General features: G+C 46.8%; 1 protein-coding gene and 1 pseudogene across 1 annotated transcript in view; one reads left to right on the top strand and one right to left on the bottom strand.

Moving 5' to 3' along the window:
* Positions 1–3,951: 3,951 nt before the first annotated feature.
* Positions 3,952–4,705, bottom strand: LOC112633471 (annotated as a pseudogene).
* Positions 4,706–9,870: 5,165 nt separating this feature from the next.
* Positions 9,871–27,570, top strand: part of ZNRF3 (zinc and ring finger 3) — a 175,309-nt gene continuing 157,609 nt past the window's right edge. The window contains exon 1 of the mRNA XM_025400379.1: positions 9,871–10,170. Coding sequence (XP_025256164.1) covers positions 9,871–10,170 — 300 coding nt within the window. The remainder of the gene's footprint in view (positions 10,171–27,570) is intronic.

Raw genomic sequence — 27,570 nt, 5'->3', positions numbered from 1 at the left:
CCATTTGAAACACTGTTGTCATTTACCATCTCATTTGCTGGTTATTTTTGCTTACATTTGGCCCACTTCACTCAGTCACATTCCCTGCCTGGCCCCTGGAGCACTCTTGGAGTTTGTGACTCCCGGTTGGGCAGCCATTGCAAATCAGGGGCAGGTTGAAGCAAGGTTTAAACTACTGATGATTTGGGGCCTAGACTGGCTTTCTGCCTCAAGGCTCAAAGTAGACATAGATTGATGGCATACTTCAAAGGCCGAAGAGATACTTCTAAGAGTTTTGAAAGAACTGCCGCTACTTGTCTATATAACATCTATTGTGCCTTTCAAGAGAATTATATGATGTTTAAATACAATAAACGAAAGTTTCCAGAAATAGATATAAATACTTTGGAAGAATGCTAGCATGTCGTACATCTGGATCACCTGAAAGAGGCAACATAAGGTTCAAAGTCTTAAAATTATTTTGTAAAATGTTAATGTGTACTTATATTTTATTAAAATCTTTTATTGACTTCTTTATCTGTCCCATATAGTAATAAATGTTTCCGGATGGAAGGAAGAAATGGAAAAAGAAAGGAACTACTTGAATACAGAGACTAGTTAATCCATTTTTTTAATTTAGTTTTTTTGTTGTTTTTTCTTGAGATGGAGTCTTGTTCAGTCGCGCAGGCTGGAGTGCATTTGCATGATCTCAGCTCACTGCAACCTCTGCCTTCCAGGCAATTCTCCTGCCTTGGCTACCTGAGTAGCTGGGACTACAGGCACATGCCACTACGCCTGGCTAATTTTTTAATTTTTTAAGTAGAGATAGGGTTTTAGCATGTTGGCCAGGCGGGGCACAAACTGCTGACCTCAAGTGATTCACTCACCTTGGCCTCCCAAAGTACTGGGATTTCAGATGTAAGCCACCGCCCTGGCCATGTTGTGTTTTTTTTTTTTTTTTTTTTTTTTTTGAGACGGAGTCTCGCTCTGTTGCCCAGGCTGGAGTGCAGTGGCGCGATCTCGGCTCACTGCAAGCTCCGCCTCCCGCATTCACACCATTATCCTGCCTCAGCCTCCCAAGTAACTGGTAGCTGGGACTACAGGTGCCTGCCACCATGCCCGGCTAAGATTTTTGTATTTTTTTAGAAGAGACGGAGTTTCACCATGTTAGCCAGGATGGTCTTGATCTCCTGACTTTGCAATCCACCCACCTCGGCCTCCCAAAGTGCCAGGATTACAGGTATGAGCCACTGTGCCTGGCCCCCTTTTTTTTTTTTTTTTTTGAGACAGAGTCTAGCTCTGTCGCCCAGGCTGGACTGCAGTGGTGCAACCTCGGCTCACTGCAAGCTCCGCCTCCCGGGTTCATGCCATCCTCCTGCCTCAGCCTCCCGAGTAGCTGGGACTACAGGCGCCTGCTACTATGCCCAGCTAATTTTTTGTATTTTTAGTAGAGACGGGGTTTCCCCATGTTAGCCAGGATGGTCTCGATCTCCTGACTTTGGGATCCACCCCGCTCGGCCTCCCAAAGTGCTGGGATTACAGGCGTGAGCCACCGCACCCAATGCCCGGCCCCGTTTTTTAAATTTAGTTTTTATTTTTAAATAATTAGAAGTTGCAGAAATAGTACATAGGGCTTCTGTCTCAGCTTTCCTCAATGGTGACATCATCCATAACTACAGGCCAATCTGTTTCCATATTCCAGTGGTACACATGGGTGTTCAATACAGTTTATTGAATCTATTTGCATATAGGAAATGAAGTTATAATCAGTTGATTTAGCATGTTAGTCTTTTTATTTATTTTTATTACTTTTGAATATGTAATAAAATGCACGTGAAGCAAACTTCACTAGGTACAAAGGATATACAGTTGTCCCTTGGTATCCATGGAGGATTGGTTCCAGGACCTTCTGCAGATACCAAAATCCGACGGTGTTCAAATCCTTTATATAAAATGGTATACAGTAGCCAGGCGCGGTGGCTCACTCCTGTAATCCCAGCACTTTGGGAGGGTGAGGCAGGCAGATCACATGGGGTCAGGAGTTCAAGACTAGCCCAGCCAACATAATGAAACCCCGTCTCTACTAAAAATAGAAAAAAAAATTAGCTGGGCGTGGTGGCGGGCACCTGTAATCCCAGCTACTCAGGAGACTGAGGCAGGAGAATCACTTGAACAATTTCTAAAAAAAAAAAAATTAGTGTACAGTTCGCATATAACCTATACACATTTCCTGTATACTTTATTTATTTATTTATTTATTTATTTATTTATTTATTTATTTTGAGACGGAGTCTTGCTCTGTCACCCAAGCGGCAGTGCAGTGATGCGAACTCGGCTTACTGCAACCTCCAAATCCTGGGTTCAAGTGATTCTCCTGCCTCAGCCTCCTGAGTAACTGGGACTACAGGCGCCCACCACCACGCCCAGCTAATTTTTTGTATTTTTAATAGAGACAGGTTTTCCCCATGTTAGCCAGGAGGGTCTCAAACTCCTGACCTCGTGATCTGCCCTTCTCGGCCTCCCAGAGTGCTGAGATGACAGGGGTGAGCCACTGTGCCCGGCCACCTTATTTTTATTTATTTATTTATTTATTTATTCATTTATTTATTTTGAGATGGAGTTTCACTCTGTCTCCCAGGCTGGAGTGCAGTGGCGCGATCTTGGCTCACTGCAAGCTTTGCCTCTCGGGTTCATGCTATTCTCCTGCCTCAGCCTCCCGAGTGGCTGGGACTACAGGCGCCCGCCACCACGCCCGGCTAATTTTCTTGTATTTTTAGTAGAGATGGGGGTTTCACCATGTTAACTAGGATGGTCTTGATCTCCTGACCTCGTGATCCGCCCACCTCAGTCTCCCAAAGTCCTGGGATTACATGTGTGAACCACCGTGCCTGGCCCTTTTTTCCTGAATAGTTTCTATTCATGGCTCGTTGAATCCATGAATGCAGAACTCACAGAAATGGAGGGCCGACTTTTCAGGAAAAAGGAAGTTTCCCTTTATTCCTTGCCTCCCAGTCACCAAGATGCCTCTCCCAAGACAACCATTTATTAGTTTCTGATGTCTCCTTCCATATATAGGTAATATTTGCAAACCTTCATGTATCTGTTGTCTACTCATCCACCCCTCTTCTGTTGTAGAATACCATATACATCTGTGTTTATTTAGCACAGATACAGTCTCTTTAGGTACTAAATCATATGTTTATGAATTTGAAATCCCTGAACTCCCTATTTAGTCATATAAATAGAACTTTGCTGGTAGAACATTTCCTGAAGCTTTGTGTAGTTTTTGGCCTAAGTCAGTGAGATTTGCCAAAGGTTTGGCAGCTTTAACCAATGCTGATGCACCTGTTCTCAGTTATTTTCTTCTGAGCTGTGTCTGATAAGCAAGAAAAGGAATAAGTTAAATTACACCCAGGATGATCTGCTAGGGATGTGCCACACAAGATAATGAATGTGCTTCACTTCTATCACTTGATCCAGCTTGTGGATCCCTTCCTTGTCCTAGCTGATGGCTCTTATCTCTTATTTGAAGTTATTTTCTATCTCCCCTTGCTGCCTGCCAGATTTTGGTGAAACTTCATTACTCAGTGAATATTTCCTTTCTGAACAGCTTCACACTGCTAAAAGATGAATCATGCTACCTCTGTGTTGCTGAACTACGTCTTATTAAGCCTATGTCTCTCTTTCTCTCTCTGAGACAGAGTCTTGCTCTGTTGCACGGTCTGGAGTGCAGTGGCACGATCTTAGCTCACTGCAGCCTCCACCTCCTGGGTTCAAGAGATCCTCCTACCTTACCCTCACAAGTAGCTGGAACCACAGGTGCCCACCACCATGCTTGGCTATTTTTTTTTTTTTTTTTTTTTTGTAGAGATGGGGGTCACTTTATGTTGTCCAGGCCCTTTTTCCTTTTCTTTTTTTCTTTTTTTTTTGGCAGATGAAAATTTATTACTACAGTGTTTTCACCATTAAAATTTATGATCTTGGTCTTTCCTTCTTTCCTTTATATAGGGCCAAAGAGACACATTGGCTACTTTGACAACCTTAAAGCGGACTCCAGGAATATCACCAACAGCATGACCTTTGCGACCAGATCCAGCAACCAGAACTTCATCATTTTCCTCAATAAAGTTCAAGCAACTGTCGTTGGGTACAAAGGCTGTGATTTTTTTGCCGTTCTTGATCAGCTGGACCCTGACACACTTCCTAATGGCAGAATTTGGCTGTGTGGCTTCAACTCCTACTTTTTCCAGCATGATTCCTTTTGCATGAGAAGCACCTCCAAAAGGGTTGGCCTTCAGGGCTGTGCCCAAATGGGCTTTCTTTTTTTTTTTTTTTTTTTTTGAGACGACGGAGTCTTGCTCTGTGCCCCAGGCTGGAGTGCAGTAGCGCGATCTCGGCTCACTGCAAGCTCCGCCCCCCCCCGGGTTCACGCCATTCTCCTGCCTCAGCCTCCCGAGTAGCTGGGACTACAGGCGCCCGCCACCTCGCCCGGCTAATTTTTCTTGTATTTTTAGTAGAGACGGGGTTTCACCGTGTTAGCCAGGATGGTCTCGATCTCCTGACCTCGTGATCCGCCCGTCTCGGCTTCCCAAAGTGCTGGGATTACAGGCTTGAGCCACCGCGCCCGGCCTAAATGGGCTTTCTTGTACTGTTTATCATGCCACTTCTGGTCTCATCGGTGACTACGGAGCTTCCTAGCAGTACGAAGTCCACGACACTTGCCCATCCTGTTGGTGCCAGGGGCCTCCCTTTTTCCTTTTTCTTCTTGAGAGATGGGGTCTTGCCATGTTGCCCAGGCTGGATTTGAACACCTGTGCTCGAGGGATCCTGCTACCTCAGTCTCCTGAGTAGCAGGGATTATAGGCACATGCCACAGTGCCCAGCTTTCATATCTTTCCTTTTCTCTCTTTCTTTCTTTTTTTTTTGAGATAGAGTCTCACTCTGTTGCCCAGGCTGGAGTGCACTGGCACGATCTTGGCTCACTGTAACTTCTGACTCCTAGGTTCAAGCGATTCTCCTGTCTCAGTCTCCCAAGCAGCTGGGACTATAGGCATGTGCCACCACGCCTGGCTAACTTTTTTGTATTTTTAGTAGAGATGGAGTTTCGCCATGTTGGCCAAACTGGTCTCGAACTCCTGGCCTCAAGTGATCCACCCTCCTTGGTCTCCCAAAGTGCTGGGATTATGGGCATGAGACATTGTGCCCGGCCTCATATCTTTCTTTAAGCAGACTTTAAAAAATCAAAACTGGTTTGTTTTCTGACCCTTGTGTGGATTTGCATTGCATTTCTTGAGGAAAGGATGTTCATTCTTCTTCACACTCAGAATTTATTTTGGTCCCATGAAGCCCAATGCTCCAATGCAGCTGTTAAAAAGCTGCCCCAAATGTTTGCAAAATGGGAGGAATACACATTGATGAGGTTATCACTCATTCATTTAGTCATTAATTCATGCAACAAATATTTATTGAGTGCGTACTCTGGGTCAGGCAGCCTCGGCCTAAGTCACTGAGCAAGACAAAGATCTCTGTCATTAGAGAGCTTGTTCTCTGGTATGTGTGCATGTGGGGTGTGGAGGACAGACAAAAATAAATATGCAAATTATTTAGTATGTTAGAAGATGATAAATGCCACAGGGGTAGGGGAAGGCAGGCCAAGGGAGGATAGGAGTGGATGACAGGGGGCACAATGCAGTTTAAAATAGCATTGCCAGGGTAGTCCCTGTTGAGGGTGTGAAATGTGCGCTAAGACTTCAAAGAGCAGAGGATATCCTTATGCTGTATCCTGTGTGTGTGTGTTTGCATGAAAATACCACTAAAGACAGAATTTTTTTTTTTTTTTTTGAGACAGAGTCTAGCTCTGTCGTCCAGGCTGGAGTGCGGCGGCTCAATCTCGGCTCACTGCAACCTCGGCCTCAGCCTCCCAAGTAGCTGAGACTAGAGGCGTGCACCACCACAGCCGACTAGTTTTTGTATTTTTTTTTTTTTTTTTTTTTGAGACGGAGTCTCGCTCTGTCGCCCAGGCTGGAGTGCAGTGGCCGGATCTCAGCTCACTGCAAGCTCCGCCTCCCGGGTTCACGCCATTCTCCTGCCTCAGCCTCCAGAGTAGCTGGGACTACAGGCGCCCGCCACCTCGCCTGGCTAGTTTTTTGTATTTTTTAGTAGAGACGGGGTTTCACCGTGTTAGCCAGGATGGTCTCGATCTCCTGACCTTGTGATCCGCCCATCTCGGCCTCCCAAAGTGCTGGGATTACAGGCTTGAGCCACCGTGCCCGGCCTAGTTTTTGTATTTTTAGTAGAGACAGGGTTTCACTGTTGGCCAGGCTGGTCTCGAACTCCTGAGGCCGAGTGATCTGCTTGCCTCAGTCTCCCAAAGTGCTGGGATTACAGGCGTGAGCCACCATGCCCAGATGGAAATATTTTTTAACAGCTATTTTGAGATATAAATCATACCAGCCAGGTGTGGTGGCTCATGCCTGTTAATCCCAGCACTTTGAGAGACTCAGGCGGGAGAATTGCTTGAGCTCAGGAGTTTGAGTCCAATGTGGGCAATAAAACTAGACCCTGTCTTTACAAATAAAAATAAAAAATTAAAAATTTAGCTTGGTGTGGTGGTGTGTACCTGTAGTCCCAGCTACTCATGAGGCTGAGGCTGAAAGATCACTTGAGCCCAGGAGGTGAAGGCTGCAGTGAGCCGTGATGGCGCCACTGCACTCTCCTGACAGTGAGACCCTGTTTCTAAAAGAAAAAAAAATTCATATGCCATAACATTGACCCTTTAAAAGTGTACGATTTAGTTGTTTTTAGTATATTTACAGAGTTGTGCAACCGTCACCATTATCTAATCCCAGAATATTTTCATCACCCTCCAAAGAAATCCATTAGTACTCACTACCCATTCCTGCCTTCCCCCATCCCCTGGCAACCACTAATCTACTTTCTGTCTCTATAGATTTGCCTGTTTTGGGCATTTCATATAAACGGAATCATAGAGTATGTGGGCTTTTGGATCTGGCTTCTTTCACTTAGCATAATGTTTTCAAGGTTCATCCATGTTGTAGCATGTATTTCATTTTCTTTTCTTTTTCTTTTTCTTTTTCTTTTTTTTGAGATAGAGTCTCACTCTGTCGCCCAGGCTATAGTGCAGTAGTGTGATCTTGGCTCACTGCAACCTCTGCCTTCCGGGTTCAAGGGATTCTCCTGCCTCAGACTCCTGAGTAGCTGGGATTACAGGCACATGCCACCATGCCCAGCTAATTTTTGTAATTTTAGTAGAGACAGGTTTTTGCCATGTTGGCCAGGCTGGTCTCAAAATCCTGATCTCAGGTGATCCACCAGCCTTGGCCTCCCAAAGTGCTGGGATTACAGGTGTGAGCCACTGTGCCCAGCCAAGTGTTTCATTTCTTTTTTTTTTTTGAAAGAAGTCTCGTTCTTGTCCCCCAGGTTTGGATCTCAGCTCACTGCAAACTCCGCCTCCCAGGTTCAAATGATTCTGCCTCTGCCTCTGCCTCCCAAGTAGCTCTCATTAAGGCACCTGCCACCATACCCGGCTAATTTTTGTATTTTTAGTAGAGACAGGGTTTCACCATGTTGGCCAGGCTGGTCTCGAACTCCTGACCTCAGGTGATCAGCCTGCCTTGGCTTCCCAAAGTGCTGGGATTACAGACATGAGCCACTGTGCCCGGCCAGTATTTCATTTCTTTTTTTTTTTTTTTTTTTTTTGAGACGGAGTCTCGCTCTGTCTCCCAGGCTGGAGTGCAGTGGCCGGATCTCAGCTCACTGCAAGCTCCGCCTCCCGGGTCCACGCCATTCTCCTGCCTCAGCCTCCCGAGTAGCTGGGACTACAGGCGCCCGCCACCTCGCCCGGCTAGTTTTTTTTTGGATTTTTTTAGTAGAGACGGGGTTTCACCGTGTTAGCCAGGATGGTCTCGATCTCCTGACCTCATGATCCACCCGTCTCGGCCTCCCAAAGTGCTGGGATTACAGGCTTGAGCCACCGCGCCCGGCCAGTATTTCATTTCTTGATAGATAATATCTCATTGCATGGATAGAACACATTTGGTTATCCATTTATCAGTTGGTGGTGGGTGTCTTTGAATTTTAAATATTGCAAAATGTCATCCATGAGCTATAGAGATTTGCCCTCCCCCTTAATTAAGACCTGGATGGAGGCTGGGTGTGGCACCTGTAGTCCCAGCTACTCAGGAGGTTGAGCTGGGAGGATACTTGGGTACAGGAGTTCGATACTTGGGCACAGTGAGCTGTGATCAGACCACTGCATGCCAGCCTGTGCGACAGAGGGAGACCTTGTGGAGGTCATTGTCAGGACCGATGGTGCCCAGTTGCAGTCAGCACTGGTTAGGCTCGGTTTTGGAGAAACTAAAAAGCCACCTCCCTCCAGAGTGCTGCTTTCCCAGGTGCCTCCCTGCTGAGCGGAAGCTCTGGGTGGTCCAAATGTGGTAATACAGATCTGTGGATTTTTCTCAAGTGTGTTTTCTGTTACACATTAGATTTTTTTTTTCAGCTTTAAAATGTAACCTTGGTAAGTTGTTTACTCAAGAAAATTCTCAATGAGTTTTCTTTCTTTCTTTCTTTTTGTCTTTTTAACATTTTGGGTGTGGTAGCAAGTAGAAGCAGATTCATCCTAACCAAATATTTGCAAATATCTGAACAAAGCTATTCTGGCCAGGGAAGGAAGACTCCACGGAGGAAGTGGGAATTGGATCTGGCTTTTGAAGGAGGGGTTCAATTCTCAGAGGACTAGATGAGGAAGGAAAAGGCATGTTCCAAAAAGGGGCAGGGAATTAAAAGTTTATTTTCTGGGTGAGTGGGAACCTCTGAGCCCTTGAGCACGTGCCTTAGATATGTTAGTTTGGCAGCCAGCAGTCTGTGCATAGACGGTGATAATGGTGTTGGACTCCTCTGGCCTGCACGTGGCGAGACTCAAAGTTTTCAGACTTCTTTTGCGGACGGTGTCTGAATTACAGTCTCTGGGGCTGCAGAAAGATGAACTCCATCAGAAGGTCCTCAAGGTCTTCCCCAACTCCTTCAGTACAGACTTCAGAGAGAGAAGCTGTCTAGGCGACACCTGTGCAAGAACTGGACACTACCCAAGCTGCAAACTGCCCCGACCATCCCGGCCTTCCCCGTTCGATCCTGGAGGTGGGGGTGGGAATGGAGAACCCAGAGCCGGCGATCAAGCCCTAACTCCTGCACCCGACCAGGACGCGTGGCGCCTCCAGAGAGGACGCGCATCGCCCGGAGCAGGTTGCGGTCCCAATTCCCGCCGAACTCTAGCAACCGCGAGGAGTAATGTCTGCCGTGGGGGGCGGAGCGCAGCGGGGGCGGAGCGCGGCCGAAGGGGCGGAGCGAGGCCGAAGGGGCGGAGTAGAGACGACCGGCGGGGGGCGGAGCGAGAATGATGGGGTGGAGCAAGACGGCGGGCGGGGGCGGAGCGAGGACGACGAGGCGGAGCGCAGACCAACGGCGGGGGGCGGAGCTGGGATGATGGGGCGGAGCGAGAATAAAGGGGCGGAGCACAGATAGAAGTCGGGGCGGGGAGGGGCGGGGCGTTCTCGGCCTTCGGGCCCCGCCTCTCGCCTCAGGCGCGCCTGCCCCGCCTTCTCACTCCCCACGGCGGCGGTGGCGGAGGCCGAGGGCGGGGAGGGAGGGGAGAGCGGGTCACGACGCTGCCGGGGCGGGGATAACCCCTCACGTGGAGCAGATGAAAGGGCCGCGGCGCGACGGCCGGGGAAGCCGAGCTGAGCCTGCGACCCACAAAGCCGCCGCCGCCGCCGCGATGGGGCTGTGAGGCGTCCGCCCGCGTTCGGTCCTCAGCCGGCCCGCGACTATGCCCGGCCGCGCCCGCCCTCCGCGCCCTCCCGCCGCAGGACCATGAGGCCGCGCTCGGGCGGGCGCCCAGGGGCCCCGGGCCGCTGCCGCCGCCGCCTCCGCCGCCGCCCCCGCGGCCTCCGGTGCAGCCGCCTGCCGCCGCCGCCGCCGCTGCCGCTGCTGCTCGGGCTGCTGCTGGCGGCCGCGGGGCCCGGCGCAGCGCGGGCCAAGGAGACGGCGTTCGTGGAGGTGGTGCTGTTCGAGTCGAGCCCAAGCGGCGACTACACCACCTACACCACCGGCCTCACGGGCCGCTTCTCGCGGGCCGGGGCCACGCTCAGCGCCGAGGGCGAGATCGTGCAGGTAGCTGCCCGCCGCCCGGGCCCCGCGCCGCCGCCGCCACAAGATGGCTCCGGGGGCTGCGCCCGCCGACCCCGCCGCGGGCTGCCTGACTGGCGGGCGGGCGGGAGGGGTGGCCGAGAGGCCGGCGGCATCCCTCCCTTGCGGGCGCGCAGGCGGGCGGGACGCGGCCTCCGGGGCGCAGCCGCGGGGGTCGAGCGCACGTGGGGGCTAGAGCTCCTGTGAGCCCCGGGGCGGGAGGGGGATCCTGGGCCCGGCACCCACGCTGGGGCGGCCCCCTTGGCCGGTTGGGTATTTAGGTCTGCCTCAGGTGGAAGTCCCGGGAACTACCTGTTGAATGTCAACTTTGGAAAGACAAGTGATGAGGGATGGGGTGGCTCGTTTCAGGTTGCAGGCTTTGCTTTCCATCCATGCATGTTCTTTTTGGGTGCGGCTAGGTTTGTCTGAAGGGCTGCACAACATTGGGTTCTTACCCGGAACCTGCCGCCCGCCTCACCTGGGCGCCGCTGACCCTTCTGCGGGGCTCTGGACAAGCAGCAGCAGGCAGGGGAGGAGGCGGAGCTGGTCGAGGAGTGGGGATGGGGGTTCCCTGGAGTGGCAACGGAAGGCAGCCCTCTCTGCGTGCCTCACATTACAGAGGGTAGGAGGGATACTGCCTGCCCGTCCCTCGGCCAAAGACTAATGCGAAGGGCCTGCAAATGGGGAGATGGGGTCTCTCACTGACAGGGCCTCCACCTTGGACCAAGTGAAAGAGATCTGCATTCCGAAGGAAGCTGGCTAGGGAGAGCTTTAAGCTGTGCCTACTCTTTGGAGGAGGGACTCTCAACTGAAGCTTCTGCGGACGGTTAGCTGGGTGGATGTCTTCCCGCTTCCTTGGCCATGGTTTTATCAACTTGTTACTAGACGGCCAGCGCACTTATGGCAGTTAATATGCGCGCCTCGGATGGGGGCGATTTGTAAAGGTTGGCTTGTCTTTGAACTTTTGGGGTGATCGGATGTCTGCAGGGCCTAAGCTTTGTGGGCCTTCTGTGCTTTACTCTTGGATGAGTTATGAATGAAAAGAAGGGGACTGCATGGAATGACTGCATAGCAGCCCACAGCGTAGACAGTCTGTTCCGAGGTGTCCTTTTCCCTCCTTGGGTGCAGACTCAAAGCCCTGCCTTCATAGGACAGAGAGAGCTGTGCAGCCTGACTCCGTAGAGATGTGCCCTTACAAAGCTGGAGGAGGCACCCAGGCCCAAGCGATTAATCAGCAGCATTGCCTTACCGGGCTCTTATCCCCGTCTGAAAACTTCTGTGGGGTAAATAGAAGAGGAAACTCCTTCATTGAGCCCTTTGACTATGTTAATGCTTTTGGACTTAAAAAAATGTTGTAATTATGATCTTCATAAGTTTTAGAGATGATGCTTTGCTGAAGATTCCTAAACATTTAAGTCTTGCTCCTTGCAACTTCTTGTCTTTCTTTGAGGCTTTCATTGTGCCCTGATGGTTTTTGAAATGTTTGATTTACAACCTTATAAAAAAAAAAAAAAAGACGCTTTAGCGTGGCACTTGACTTTTTGAAGGAGACTTTTGAAGTTTGCAGTTTCTATCTGCAGTGTTTTAAAGTGTCACTCTTTCTCAACAGTAGTTTGGTGAGCGAGCTATCCATTATGAGGAGTGTTATGCTTTGGAGATAATCTTGGGTTCACCATTTAATACAAAATTAGCAGTTTAAACACCATTTGTAACTATTTTATCCTTGTGAGTAGAGAGATAATATGTGAATTTGGCAGAAGGAATCTATTCTCTTCTGAAACTTTTTGAAGTGCTTATCTAACTCTTTTGTAGTCCATTAGCCTAGCCAAAAAAAAAAAAAAGTCAATAGTTGCTAAGTAAAGAAAAGTGACTTAAATGGTATTTAATAAGTTTACCTGTTAAGCAATCACTAATAGGTGTCCTCAATTCCCTTATAGCTGCAGTAATGTTGGTGAGTTTATCTGAGCTGTCTGAATAGTCATTTCATGGTGCACCTCGTATCTTTAGTAACTTTATTGTGGTGGCTGACTTGTTGAACCTCCCTGTTTCTGCGGACAGAGTGCAGTGTGGCTTTCAGGGATGTGTGTGTACAAAGGCTAGCGTGCTTTTATGAGTTCTGCAAATACTGTTTGATTGAAGGAACTGGTGTGGACCTTGTCTGGCAGCCCTGAAAAACTTTTTTGTAAGGAAGGCTGATGTTTTAGGGCCGCTGAGAGGGAATATAACGTTTTCTTTTGGTGAGAAATGAGAAAGCAGAAGGAATAAATTCGTGTCCAGCTTTGGATTAATCATGTTTTCTAAGTAACCTGACCTTTTCAAAACCTCCTTTTATTTACTCTTTAAAAATACCTCCTTTTGTTGACTATCTTGAAAAACCTTTATAGGCTTTAGAGATGATGCTGTGCTGAAGATTCCCAAACATTTTGTCCACAGTCTTCAAGAATAGTTTGAATCTTAACTCTTGCTCATTGTAATTTCTTGTCTTTCTTTGAGGCTTTCATTGTGCCCTGGTGACACAATCTCATTGAACTTTTCAAAACTTCCTTTTATTTACTATCTTAAAAGAAAAAAGTAGCTGGGCATGGTGGCTGATGCCTGTAGTCCCAGCATTTTGGGAGGCTGAGGCAGGAGGATTGCTTGAGCCTAGGAGTTTGAGACCAGCCTGGGCAACACAGTTAGACCTGGTCTCTACACACACACACACACACACACACACACACACACACACACACACACAAAGCCCAGTGTGGTGGCATGCACCTGTAGCCCCAGCTACTTGGGAGGCTGAGGTGGGAGGATTGCTTGAGCCTGGGAGGCTGAGGTTGCAGTGAGCCATGATTACACCACTGTACTCCAGCCTGGACAATGGAGCAAGACTGTCTCTCAAAAACAAACAAACAAAAAACAGTGTGATTTGCTGATTAGCGTTTTATCGTCTCAGAGCAGAGTTCATTTTCCTATAACTAAAGCTAAATAGTAGCATTATAGCATTGCTTTTGTTATTTCCACCGGGGTTCTGTAGCAGTATTATTCATGGTTTAGGGGAGAAAAAACCTGTTTAGGAGTCTGTCACCTTTAAGAATTCTAAGATAAGAAATTGGTTTGTATTACTGATTTTTAACCCCCCTCATTATATGCCAATGAAAAGTGTGAGAGTGTGTGTGTGTGTGTGTGTATATTTGTATAGTAGATACCATATCACAGTCTGGTTTGCCTAGATAATTCTAACTAGAGTACCTGTTCAGTCATTTCCATGAGTTAGGGTAGGGGAAGCCTAGTTAAGAATTGTGTCAGTTTGTTTGTCAGTGTCAGAGAGAGAGAGAGAGAGTGTGCAAGAGGGAGAGAGGTAGTAATTCAAACCTTAGGATTCGTCATCAGGAATCTTGGTTCTTCTCCTTTGCATTTTAGCTTAAATAACTATCCCAAGGTCACCAGTGTAATCTGAATGAAGAATTTTTTTTTTTTGGTCTCCATCTGTGAAAGTTGTGGCGAAAACAATTTGTGGGTATGAAATGCTATTAGTTACTTTTATTATTTATTTATGCAGTGTTAAAGCCCGTTTGCTTGTAAGAGTGTCAGGCATACAGTTTGAATGCTGGAGAAATTAATTACACTTCTCCTATAGTTCTGAAGTGTGGGACTTTAAAGGGTTCTTAGACATATTGATATATATTTCATCTTTGAACCAATTTGTTCTGTTAATGAGATCATTATCTGAAACTTTCAGACTTGGCTGTGCAACTCACATGGTTGGTGATGTTAAATAAAGGCCTGATTAAACACTGGCTAGTGGTATGTGGATTGGTTAAACAAAGAAAATTTGCATTGCTAGAGATGAAAGATTGTTTTAAAGTGGAAATACTTTTTTTTTTTTTTTTTTTGCTTGAAGTCAAATATTTAGAAAAGCTTGAGAAATTCATTTGTAGAAGGAATCTGAATGATAGGTTCTGTGTAACTTTAAATTCAGCCTTTCTGGATCCTAGGTTAAATGTTGAATGGACTTGAAAACAGAGAGAAGCTGAGGACATTTAAGAACTAAGTCAGTTCCTGGCCGGGCGCGGTGGCTCAAGCCTGTAATCCCAGCACTTTGGGAGGCCGAGACGGGCGGATCACGAGGTCAGGAGATCGAGACCATCCTGGCTAACACGGTGAAACCCCGTCTCTACTGCAAAAAAAAAAAAAAAACTAGCCGGGCGAGGTGGCGGGCGCCTGTAGTCCCAGCTACTCGGGAGGCTGAGGCAGGAGAATGGCGTGAACCCGGGAGGCGGAGCTTGCAGTGAGCTGAGATCCGGCCACTGCACTCCAGCCTGGGTGACAGAGCAAAACTCCATCTCAAAAAAAAAAAAAAAAAGAACTAAGTCAGTTCCTTTAGCTATTAGGGGTGGGAAGAGAGCTGGGTGGTGGGTTAAAAGGGCTGATCAAGGTCCTTAAATATCCGATGTTAGGTAAAGGTATCACAGAGAGTAATTTTAGGAAACTAATTCCTCTGCTTTGTTTCCCTGTCAGTGTGCTTCTGCAGTTTAGCATTTGATCAAACACTTTCTTTTCATCTCCATTTTAAGTTAACTTAACAGGCCTGCCTCTAAAAATTGACTTGGTCTAGTAGAACAATTGTGTGCTGACAGCTGACCTGGATTTACACAGAAAGAGATTGCCCACTGTCTTCTCAGATGGGCCTTCAAAGGTTAAAACCAAGCATTTGATTCAGGGGGAAAATTGGGGCTGTATTTTTGTCGTTATAAATTCTTAGAGCCTCTTGCCGGCCGGGCGCGGTGGCTCACGCCTGTAATCCCAGCACTTTGGGAGGCCGAGGCAGGCGGATCACAAGGTCAGGAGATGGAGACCATCCTAGCTAACACGGTGAAACCCCGTCTCTACTAAAAATACAAAAAAAAAAAAAAAAAAAAAAAATTACCCGGGTGTGGTGGCGGTCGCCTGTAGTCCCAGCTACTTGGGAGGCTGAGGCAGGAGAATGGCGTGAACCCGGGAGGCGGAGCTTGCAGTGAGCGGAGATTGCGCTACTGCACTCCAGGCTGGACGACAGAGTGAGACTCTGTCTCAAAAAAAGAAAAAATTCTTAGAGCCTCTTATTTTCTGTTTTGTTCCCTGAGATCTCGTGGGAGTTACTAGTACAATTCTGAATAGGAATGAAGATGGGAGTTCAGTGTAGAGCTGTAGACTGAAGGGAAGGCAGTGATGGTTTCCTCTTATTTATACAGAGCACTGCCAAGCATGTCATGTTTTGGTTCATCTCATCCTGACACTAACGTGCAATTAGCCACTGTTGTTAACCCATTTTACAGAGGAGAAAAACCGAGGCTGAGAGAAGCAAGTTGACTTCTGTAACTTCACATGGCTAGCAAATGACAAACCTGGATTGAAACCCAGGTCTGCCTGGCCTGCTTGTTCTTGTTTTTGCCAAATGAATAGAATTTGACTGGTTAGGATTTTGACATAAATTCAAGTCTAATTTTTAACAACATATAATATAGCAGTTCTTAACCTGAGGGTCACAGACTTTTAGAGATAGCCCATGAACTCCTGCAAGTGTATGCATATTCTTGTCTATGGGCAGTTACAACTTTGCCTCTTCCAGGGTTCTATGATGTGCCCCCTCCACCCCCAGGAGGAAAAAGGAAAGCTCTAATGTAGTGGAGCATTGAATAGTCCATTACCAAGACTTTGAGTGGGGTTCAGGCTGACAAGAGTTGTAGGGAAGAAGTCTACAGATCTGGGTGCCTCCATTGAACATATTTATTTCGTAGACATCTATCACAGCCCTGTTCTGTACCAGACACTGTATTGCTGTTATCTTCTGGAGTTCAGTCTCTCATGGAGACAGACACATGCATGGATAAATGATATTTCTTCCCAAACGGGTCTCTCCACCAAACTGAGTGCTTAGGCCCTAAGGCATCCATTGTCTATAATGAATTAACTTCCCTCCTGTGCATTGTGCTTCATCCTTGGGAGAAGTGAAAATATAGTCACTCAAAGACTTTTCTGCATTTATATGGCAAAGTGCAAGAACGCGACACTCTGAATGCAGGATGTGGGAAAGCAGAGTATAGTTCCTTTTCGTAGTTCATTGAAAAATGAAACAGAGCACCTGTCGCTGTTGAAATGCCTAAAGAGCAGCTTCTCACACCTTCCCTTGTGGACCTGTACCCCATGGGGTCTGTTTTTGCTCATTTCTGGATCTCCCCACTGGGTTCCCACCGCCTGCTATGTATGAGGCACTCGGTATTTATTGAATGAATGATGGAGAGTGGACATCAGGCAGGCAGTGGGTTTTATGGATTATTTATGCTTTAATTGATGAAAACAACTTGCTTTGGCTTGGTTAATAAATTCTGGGATTATCCTTCCTTTTTGGTTGTTGTTTCCAGAAATTTGCTTGGATGGAAAGGATGGCTCTCTCTCTGGTTCCCATAGACCCACTGGTATTATAATACCGGGTTGTATGAAAGTGATCTGGCCGGTTGCGGTGGCTCACGCCTGTAATCCCAGCACTTTGGGAGGCTGAGGTGGGCGGATCACAAGGTCAGGAGATTGAGACCATCCTGGCTAATGCAGTGAAACCCTGTCTCTACTAAAAATATAAAAAATTAGCCGGGCGTGGTGGCAGGGGCCTGTAGTCCCAGCTACTGGGGAGACTGAGGCAGGAGAATGGCATGAACCCGGGAGATGGAGGTTGCAGTCAGCCGAGATCGCGCCATTGCACTCCAGCCTGGGCAACAGAGCGAGACTCTGTCTCAAAAAAACAAAACAACAACAACAAAACTGTGTGGGGTGTTTATATTCCAAGGCAGGGTACCTGGCATAAGAAAAGTCTGAAGGTGTTCTTTTCCTGATGAAACTGAGTATTGACAAAGCCTTAAAGTGGATAGGTTATGGAAGGAAAGAATCTTGAATTTCCAGTGTCCCTGGGAGTAACAATAAGGGATTGGCATTCAGTATCACCATTAACCTAATCATAATTAACCTATATGCCATGCTAAAAACTTTGCTGCTTGCTTTCTTTCTCTCTTTCTCTTTTTCTTTTTTTCTTTTTTGACAGGGTCTCATCGTGTTGGCCAGGCTGGAGCACGGTGGTAAGACCATAGTTCGCTGTACTCTTGGACTCCTGGGCTCAGGCAGTCCTCAGGCCTCAGCTTCCCCAGTAGCTAGGATTACAGGTGTATGCCACCATACCCGGCTAATTTTTTATTTTTTGTAGGTATAGTGTCTCGTTATATTGCCTAGGCTGGTCTTGCACTCCTGGCCTCCAGTGATCCTCCTGCCTTGGCCCCCCAGTGCTCTGGGATTATAGGTGAAAGCCACTATATCTGGTCAAAACTTTGCTTCTTGATGGTATTTTCCCAAGTCTGGAGAATTTGCATTTCTAATTTGTGACAAAAATGACATTTAAGTAAATCTTCATAATCAAAAGAACCATTCAGTCCTTTAATATGTTAGAAAGGAGACTGAAATCCAGAGAAATGCTTTGCTGAAGGCCACATGATAAGGTAGAGATGACCCAGGATTAATATTTGGGTCCCCTGACTCCCAGGCTTGGAGCCCTTCTGTTATCCCCGGCTGTACCCTGGCTGAGTGTGGCAGGGAACAACAGATGCAGGGCATGCTTTATGATCAGATGTATAATTGAGGAAAGCCAGGCATTCTTAAATTGTATATTGGGTTTAAGTGGTTGCTTTTCTTCTCTAATTAATTTAGATTTCGAGTCTCTCAGTCTTCCTCCCTACCAGAACACAGTGCTTTGCTCACATTTAACAGACAAAGTAGATGGCATGTGCCAGGTTTTCAGATGAGGAAGCCAAGCGCAGAGAGGTAAAGTCACTTGTCAAAGTCACTGAGCAAGTCGTTAGTGCAGCTGAGGTTCAAATCTGGTCTGTCTGATTCTAAACCATTTCTGTTTTCACAAGACTGCTTCACTTCACACTTTCTTATGATGAGGTTATGGGAACTGATGTGGAATTTAGAGTTGAGTTTAAACCCAAAATGATTGACCAAGAACTAAGTCTGTAACTTCAACTGAGAAGATGCCCTATCCTCACAAAGATGTATTTCCTTCCTTTCTTTTCCTCTTCTTTTTTTTAAATCATAAAAGTCTCATTCTAACTTTTTTCCACAAAGAGCCCATCTGCCAAGTTCAGAAAGAGGGACCAGTGACTTGACATATACAACTGTCACTCGATGGCACTTCTGTTTTCAGCTATCGGGCAAGCTGGAACGGCTGTAGTTTTCTGGCATTTAAAGGGATTTCTGGTGTGAGACATACCTCCTTCCTGTGGCTGACTTTTATAGCAATTTGGGAGTCTGCAGGTCTTTCTCCAAAGAGGTTGTCCCCTGTTTGTGACCTTTCTTACTTTGCGCAGGCTCATTTAATCCTCCTGGTTGTTAAAACTTACTGTGAGTGCTACATTCCTCAGTTAGCAAACATTCAGTGATGCCCCACTGTCCATCAGATCCTTTGTGGGGCAAGGCAGTGAACACATGAGTAGGACTTGGTCCCTGCCTGCAGGCAGCTGAGTGTAGGTGGCCAGACAGCACACGAACGGTTGCCTTACAGTACAGTGGGGCATGCCCTATCTGGTAGGAAACAGCCTATAGGATACTGAAGAACACCTGGGGGAGGGAATCTGGCCCTGGTGCTAAGTTTAGACCTGAGCAGCCCATTGTCTGTCACCGTATGAGCATTCTGGCCTTTTCCAACTCATTTTTACCTACCTTTGAGGTTAAAGCTGATAACCTCTTTGAAGAGAGGTGCCTTTATACCTTTCTAACAGAATAGGAAGGAGGCAAAGAGTAGAGGTTCTTTGTTCTATTTGTAGCTTGAATGAGATGTTTTAAAATCTGACATTCAGTGGCTCTGTTTACTCTTGATAGTGTCAAAAGAATAAGGTCAGCTGGCCCGTTGTGGTTCAAAGGAGAGCATTTTATTTTTATTGCCCTTAAGATGTGTTGTAAGATTTGATATTAATTTCCTCCTCTCCCCAGCAGCCAGTGTAATATAGTTGTTTAGAAACTCAGTATAGAGTTTGATTCTGTGAAAACAAAGTTTGATCCTAGAATTTTGATGGGAAAACATATGTTAGAATGGGGACTTCTGGCCTCCTAGTGCAGGAGTGCCTGCATTTAAAAAATAAAAGAGTGGGGTAGTACTCAATTAGGTGTGTGTAAGGTCCCATCCAGCACTGTAAGAATTTGATTACAACTTGATTTTCTACTTGAGTTAATTTTAGTATGCTATTTTGTCAGCAGACATTTATTGAATGTTTACTGTAGATACTGTATAGAGAAGAAACAGATTTTATGCACCCGTGATATAATTTGTGCTTTTCAGATGTTATTTCTCTGATTTATTTGAGAATTTGAGGCTGTGTGAGCTACCGTGCCAGCGTTGGTTATTTTCTTAATTTCTTTCTTTTTTTGAGACAAGGTCTGGCTCTATCGCCCAGGCTAGAGTGCAGTGGCGTGATCTTGGCTCACTGCAACCTCTGCCTCCCAGGCTTAAGCCATCCTCCCACCTCAGTCTCCTGGGTAGCTGGGAATACAGGTGCACATCACCACACCCAACTAGTGTTTGTATTTTTTGTAGAAATGGGGTTTCTCCATGTTGCCTAGGCTGGTCTTGAACTTGTGAGCTCAAGCAATTCACCCGCCTTGACCCCCCAAAGTGCTGGGATTATAGGCGTGAGCCACCATGCCTGTCCTGCTTTGGTTATTTTCATAGGATTTCTAGAATTAGGCTCACTGAATTAAGTGGTATAAAAAATTTTGAGGCTTTTGCTATGTATTTTTAGATTGCTTTACAGGAGTGGTCTAGTTTATACTCCCCTACCAGGTCACCATGTATGTTTCCACACTATAGCCCTACTCGCAACAGATAGTATGTTTTGCCCTGTTGCCCAGGCTGGAGTGCAATGGTGCAATCTTTCTTGGCTCACTGCAGCTTGAAATCTCAGGCTCAAGTGATCCTTCTGCCTCAGCCTCCCAAGTAACTGAGACTACAGGCATGCACCACCATGCCTGGCTAAGTTTTTTTTTTCGTAGAGATGGGGTTTTGCCATGTTGCCCAGGTTCATCTCAAACTCCTGGGCTCAAGTGAACCACCCACCTTGGCCTCCCAAAGTGCTTGAGACTACAGGTGTGAGCCACTGTGACCCACTGTATGTTTCTTAAAAAAAAAAATGTCATAAAAGTGAAAGTCTATATATTCCCTATCATTTAGTAAATAGTAAAATACTGACTTTTTTTTTTTGTCTGCCATGAGGATCTGAATTATGACCAATGTCTGCACTGAAGGGAAGGTACCTGGCATGGCATCTGGGTGCCTCCCTTGGAGGTGTATCAGAGCATGATTCAGGAGCAGCAGGTTGCCCTTGTGTTCTGGGCAGGAACACGGCGTCTGTCCAGGCAGATGGCCATGCTCGGAGGCCTCACGGTGGGGACCACTGTGCTGTCGTCACACCCTGTGGCAGCAGATTGTTGCCCAGGAGGGTGCTGCTTCAGTTGCTGGTTTCTGCCCTTCCTCTTTCCCCTTGAGCAGGCTTTCTGCTTCTGAACTGGCTGGATTCAGAAAGGCTGAATGAATCTGTCCTCGAATTCAGAGTGACACTGTCAGTTGGTGGTGGGCAGAGATGCAGGTTGAGCCCAAGCACCAGACTCTCGGGGGTGCATCTAAGCAGCAAACATATAGGCTGAAAACAGCTTCCAGGTGTTTTGTTCGATCTCTGTTAAAAAATGTAGAAAGTGTACATAAAAATGGGCTCTTCTCAAAAAAAATTAAGAGATCTGGCATCAGGGGGTCCATAGTCCCATGAGGCAATAGCCTGCCATAGTGGAGTGGCAGCTGCCCCCTTCAGCAGGGGCACAGGCACAAGTCCCTATTGCATTGCCCAGCTTACTTCCCTCACTGACAGTTCCATTTACAGATGCCTGGCCCTGTAGGCATTGGGGTTGGCCATCCATTCTGTCTCTGGAAGTTCCAGAGTTGAAAGCTTTTAACTTGTGCTTGGCGAGTCTCTTTTCTCTCCTTCCCCAACCAACCTGAGTGTGAGATGTCCATCAGTGGACCCCATGAGTCTCAAGTTACGCTACTGAATAAGGCCCAGCTACCCTTGATGTGACCAGAGGGCATTTTTTGCTTTGGTATAGGTGTGGAAGGCTGAAGTCTGGAGCCATTGGCCTGTGCCTTCATAAAGATCTTTGCTCTTTCTCTCTTTTTGGCTCTATGGTTTCTCTTAATTCTGAGACTTAACTGTTTGCGCTGAAGGGCACCTTGAAAATGCTGTGACTCAGCTCTCCTTTTGCAGTGAGGGAACTGGGGCAAGGGCTTCTAGCTTTTGGTCTTAAGAGCTGGGATTAGAACTCAGAACTTGGGGTTCTTTCTAGAACGGCATTCTGCTGCAATGGTTGAATTCCAGAAAATCTTCCATGTGCCTGTAGCTTTAGGGTTCCTGGTGTACTTTCACTTATAGTATCTTGGTTCATCCTCTCATTTGGGAGCACCTTTTCTGGATTCTGCCTCAGAAGGCTGTCTGCCGTTATGGTGGTCTGAGACGGAGTCTTGCTCTGTCGGCCAGGCTGGAGTGCAGTGGTGCGATCTCGGCTCACTGCAGCCTCCCCATCCTGGGTTCAGGCGATTCTCCTGCCTCAGCCTCCTGAGTAGCTGGGATTACAGGCGCCCACCATCACTCCCGGCTAATTTTTATTTTTATTTTTTTGAGATGGAGTCTCGCTCTGTCCCCCAGGTTGGAGTGCAGTGGCGCGATCTCGGCTCACTGCAACCTCCGCCTCACGGGTTCAAGCAATTCTCCTGCCTCAGCCTCCTGAGTAGCTGGGACTACAGGTGCATGCCACCACGTCTGTCTAATTTGTGTATTTTTAGTAGAGACAGGGTTTCACCATGTTGGCCAGGATGGTCTCGATCTCTTGACCTCATGATCCGCCCACCTTGGCCTCCCAAAGTGCTGGGATTACAGGTGTGAGCCACCACGCCTGGCCCCTATATTTTTAGTAGAGACAGGGTTTCGCCATGTTGGCCAGGCTGGTCTCAAACTCCTGACCTCAAGTGATCAGTCCGCCTCAGCCTCCCAAAGTGTTGGGATTACAGGTGTGAGCGTGAGCCACTGTGCCCAGCCTGAGAATGCTTTTCTTTGTACCTAATTTGTATACTTTTCCTTAAATGCATTTGACATTGCGTGTTTAGCACCTTTATGGGATTTCTGGAATATCGCTGGGTGCCTGGAGACTTGGCATCTTTTCAGAATGTGCCTCAGTCTTGGAGTAGGTGGTGAGCAGACAGCTAATGGCATGTAAAGAATGTTGCAAGCTTGACTTGCAAAGCTATTTCAACATTTAAATAAAGGTAGCTTGTGGCTGAGTTGAAGGGAAATGGTGGTATCTTCAAGACAATGCTTGGCTTGCTCTGCCCCTTGCTGACTTCCTTTTTCAGGCCTGATGCTGCCCAAGCTGTTTCCCTGTCTCTCGTTCTCTATCTTTTGGTTTTTCTTTTTCTTTATTTATTTTTAAAAGAGACCAGGTTTCACTATGTTGCCCAGACTGGACTTGAACTCTTAGGCTCAAGTGATCCTTCTGTCTCAGCCTCCCGAGTAGCTGGGACTATGCAGTCGGCTCTCACATTCTCTTTCTTCTCATCAGTTCTTCCCTTCCCTTCAGATTCATCCTTCTAAAGTAATCTTTGGTCACATCAGTCTCTTGATCAAAATCTTTCGTGGTGTCCTGTTGATTACTACTGGGCTGAGTGAAGAGGTGACCTAGCTGCCCCAGTCTCTCATTGTTGCCTCTGGGATGTGGGCCTGTGTGTTGCTGTCCTTGTTCCTGAATGGGTCCTGGGCTTTCCTCTCTCTGTGCTTTTCTTTCTTTTTTGAGGGTGTAGGGGAGACAGAATCTCACTCTGTCATTCAGGCTGGAATACAGTGGCACAATCTTGGTTCACTGCAAACTCCGCCTCCCGGGCTTAAGCAATCCTCCTGCCTCAGCCTCCTCAGTAGCTGGGACCACAGAAACGCGCCACAATGCCCTGCTAATTTTTGTATTTTTAGTAGAGACAGGGTTTCACCACATTTCCCAGGCTGGTCTTGAACTCCTGAGCTCAAGTGATCCACCTGCCTCAGCTCCCAAAGTGCTGGGATTACCAGCGTGAGCCACCGCACTTGGCCTGTGCCTTTCCTTTTGGATTGCCTGCTGCAATACATGTCTTCACCTCCATATTTTTGACTCCTATCTTTGCTTTCCACTGTCTTTTTCCTGTCCCAACTCCTCCCATCTGCAGCCAAACTTTCAATCCTTCCCATGAAGCTTTTTCCTGGATTCCACCAGTGTGTTCCTTTGAACCAGAGCACTCCATCTCCCTATTGCCTTGGATGTAAAACATGTAAATTATTTACCGAACCGGAATTCTCCTGATCACACTACTTTGGGATAGCATAGTGAGAGGAATGTGAAAGGGGTGTTAATGTGGCCTGCAGAAAAAAAGACTTGGCTTTTTTCTCTTTTTTTAGATGGGGTCTCACTCTGTCACCCAGGTTGGAGTGCAGTGGCACAATCTCAGCTCACTGCAACCTCCGCCTCCTAGTCTCAAAGGATCCTCCCACCTCAACCTCCTGAGGCTGGGAACATAGGCACACACCACCACACCTGGCTAATTTTTTGTATTTTTGGTAGAGGGGGGGTTTGCTATGTTGCCCAGGCTGCGCTTGAACTCCTAATCTCGGGTGATCCACCCACCTCGGCCTCCCAAAGTGCTGGGATTACAGGCCTGAGCCACTGTGCCCAGCCAAGACTTGTTTTTTTGAGGGAGAATGTTCTATGATTGTTGCAACCATTTGCAAGCAGCTTTCACACATGGTATGTCCTGATTATTCCAAATAGTTGGGATAGTCCAGACTCTCAAAATAATTTCACCTTGCCTGTGCTTCCTGGAGGTCTGGAGAAAGGAGATAGTATGAGGAGGTGACACCTTCTGGCTCCTTCCAGCCTGGCTTGTGCCTGCCCTGGGAACATTGTTCAGAACATGCTAGAGAAGAGAATGTCACAGCCTGACTGTAGACTTCTGGGGATGTGTTTTATTTAAATATGTAAAATATAATAGTTTGGTGTCACTGAAAACACTGGGACTTTTGGAGGAATAGTAGAAGTTCTATGTAGCTTCAGAACGACCCATCAGAAACAACTGTATATGAGTCTTTACTTATATTTGTACCATATTGCTTCCCCCCACATTTTTTTCCCTTTGGAAGCTCTGGCATGGGCCTTGATCCTGTGTTTAAGTGCTGTGTGGGAAGCAGAATTTAAAAGGACTGTAGTAGTATTTCTAAAGAGTCTAACAGGCTACATGTGAGAGAATTTTAGATTTCAATTTAGCAAACATTTGATTTTCTAGTCTTTATGGGGCTGACTGTAAGCATTTGGGAAATTATTGAAGTATTGCTTAGTTCTGTGTAAGTTGGCATGTTGAGGGTTTTTTTTTTTTTTTTTTTTTTTGGTTACCATTGCTGTTTTTGTGGGACAGTGGTGATTATATGGGCATCGGGACCTTCAGAAATATTCCAGAATCTATGATATGTTGTATTCCACTTGTGCCAAAGGGGTTTCAGGCTGCCTTTTCATGGCATGTTGACTCCAGAAAAGCTCTAATGCCCATCAATAAATGTCACCCTCATCCTAGGAATTAGATGAAGAGATAATATGTAGTTTTGAAGTTTTGGTGTTATTAGGTTTAAATCTCTAGGACACATATAAACGCACTTGTGGTATTAAATGTGCCGGCTGGGTGATTTCAAGTTCCAGTGGCAGTGGTAATTTTTGCATTTCCTGACTCTTGTGTTTAAATTTGCAGTCTCAACATTGCATCACCATAGGTTTTCACATTTAATGAATATTTATGTTGAACTGAGTTCTATACGAATGTGGTGGTTTCTTACTTGATTATAGCTTGCTGTGTACTGTGGCCAGGAGTGCCCTACAGACAACAGAGTTGGCACACGTCTCAGCATGCCAAGCCCCGGCGGATGTGGTTAGGGACCACGGTGACTGGGGCATTGGTTGCCATACCAACCTTGTTTTTGGAAGGGGAAAGCTCTGAAACAGCAATGGGATGGGGGCAGAATAGTTTTGAATATTCCAAGTAAAATTATTCCCTATATGTTCCCTGCAAGAAGATGCTGTAGAAAACTATAATTCTTACTATGTGCTCAGATAGCATGAGTTAATTTTCTTTCTTTTCTTCTTTCTGTCTTTTTTTTTTTTTTTTTTTTTTAGACAGAGTCTCATTCTGTCGCCAAGGCTAAAGTGCAGTGGTATGATCTTGGCTCACTTTAGCCTTGACCTCCTAGGCTCAAACGATCCTCCCACCTCAGCCTCCCAAGTAGCTGGGACCACAGGCTTGTGCCACCATGCCCAGCTAATTTTGTTTATGTTTTCTAGAAATGAAGTCTCAGTATGTTGCCCAGGCTAGTCTCGAACTCCTGGGCTCAAGCGATAGTTAATTTACTTTTGCAAGGCTGTTTTAATTGTCCTGTTGCAAAGGTGTGGAAGTTATATGATGGGCCTTTCATGTGTGGATTTCTTCCCTACTTGTCGGAGGGTAAACAGGGATCTTCTGTCTCTTCCTATTACAGACCCTCTTCTTTCAACTCTTGCCAACCTCCCTTGCCCTCTGGTAACCTAGTGATGACTGATTGGGGGAGGGAGAAAGGAAAGAAAAATAGGAAGGATAAATGGGGGATTCCTCCTCCCCCAGCTCCTTATCTACATTCCTCACTTTCCCCTATACCAGAAAGGGGTTTCCTTGCTCCTCCCTATTGTATATAAGCAAAGACCACAGTCGAAGGTGCGGTCACACATAAGTGGGATGTTAGGATGCCCTGCTCACGAGCTTCGGCAGACAGAACTGGGATGAGAGGAAGGAAACGTCCCTGGCATCTCATGCTGGAATGCTGTTACCTCTTTGCAAATGGTGCCTTGCATGATTAATTCTATGGTACTTGGTGGTGTGCAGTAAAATGTCTGGAAGGGAATTGATTGGGTCTGGTAAGCCAGATGGGAGCCCAGAATGGCAGAGTGGGATGTGACTTGCAGATGGCATCTGCTGTTCTAGTGCCTCTTTACAGAAGATGACCTGAGCTTCCGGAGGCTGCCACCTGTCCAGGTTCAACAGCTTAGGCAGGCTGGTGTTGTGGAGGGCTTGTCCTCAAGCCTCATCACACAAAAAAAGTAAAAACCCCACCCCTTTGAAAAGAAACTTACTATTTCAGAAGAGGGAGGCGAACCACCGATTTAATCTTCACTTACTGACTTGGAGCCAACTCTCCATTAGATTGTAACCTCCTTCCGGGCAGGGTTGGTGTCTCAATCTTTTTAACATTTTTCAGCCAGGTGTGGTGGCTCACACCTATAATCCCAGCTTTGGGAGGCTGAGGTGGGATGATTGCTTGAGGCCAGGAATTTAAGACCAGCTTGGACAACATAGGGAGACTGTTCCTACAAAAAATTTTTTTTAAAAAAAATTAGCCAGGTGTGGTGTTGCACATCTGTATTCTTAGCTACTTGGGAGGCTGAGGTAATAGGATCACTTGAGCCCTGAAGGTTGAGGCTGCAGTGAGCTGTGGTCGTACCACTGCATTCCAGCCTGGGTAACAGAGAGAGACCTGTTTCTAAAAAAAAAAAAAAAAAAAAAAAAATTAATATAGAAAACATTCCCCAGTTCAACTTAAAGAGCCTCTTTGTTTGAATTAGGAAAAGCTGTACCTTCCTCAAGATACCTGACTTCTATTTGCTGCAAATCGGTCATAATGTGAATCTAGGATGAGCACAGATCTGAACGGCACCTCCTAGAGTTGTGCAGTGCACAAGGCCAATGCCCAGAAGGCACTCTTCCATCTCCCTGTTGGCTGATGTGGCACCTAAGTTGTTCCCCCTTCTCTAATGCTTCTCCCTCAGCAATTCTGATTTGCTGCTGCTTATTTCTGTAGTCCTAGGAAACCAGGGAACCATGTTTGTTAGAATTGTGTGTAAAGTTAGGGAACAGAGACATGAAGGGGGTGTGTAAGTAGTTTAGTATGTGGACTGGTTTGGCTGCTTTTCTGCTTTGTGCTGGCTCTTTGGAGATCAGCTGACTGGAGCACGGAGTCCTCAAATTTTGGGGGCATGTAATAAATGGATGGGCGTTTTTTTTTTTTTTTTTTTTTTTTTTTGGAGACAGAGTCTCACTCTGTCACCCAGGCTAGAGTGTGTAGTGGCACGATCTCGGCTCACTGCAACCTCTGCCTCCCGAGTGCAAGCGATTCTCCTGCCTCCTGCCTCAGCCTCCTGAGTAGCTGGGATTACATGTGCACAACACCACACCTGGCTAATTTT

The sequence above is a fragment of the Theropithecus gelada genome, chromosome 10 (assembly GCF_003255815.1).
Source record: "Theropithecus gelada isolate Dixy chromosome 10, Tgel_1.0, whole genome shotgun sequence".
Lineage (NCBI taxonomy): Eukaryota > Metazoa > Chordata > Mammalia > Primates > Cercopithecidae > Theropithecus > Theropithecus gelada.
Note: the sequence above shows the minus strand (reverse complement) of the source record. Positions and strands in the feature narration are given on the sequence as shown.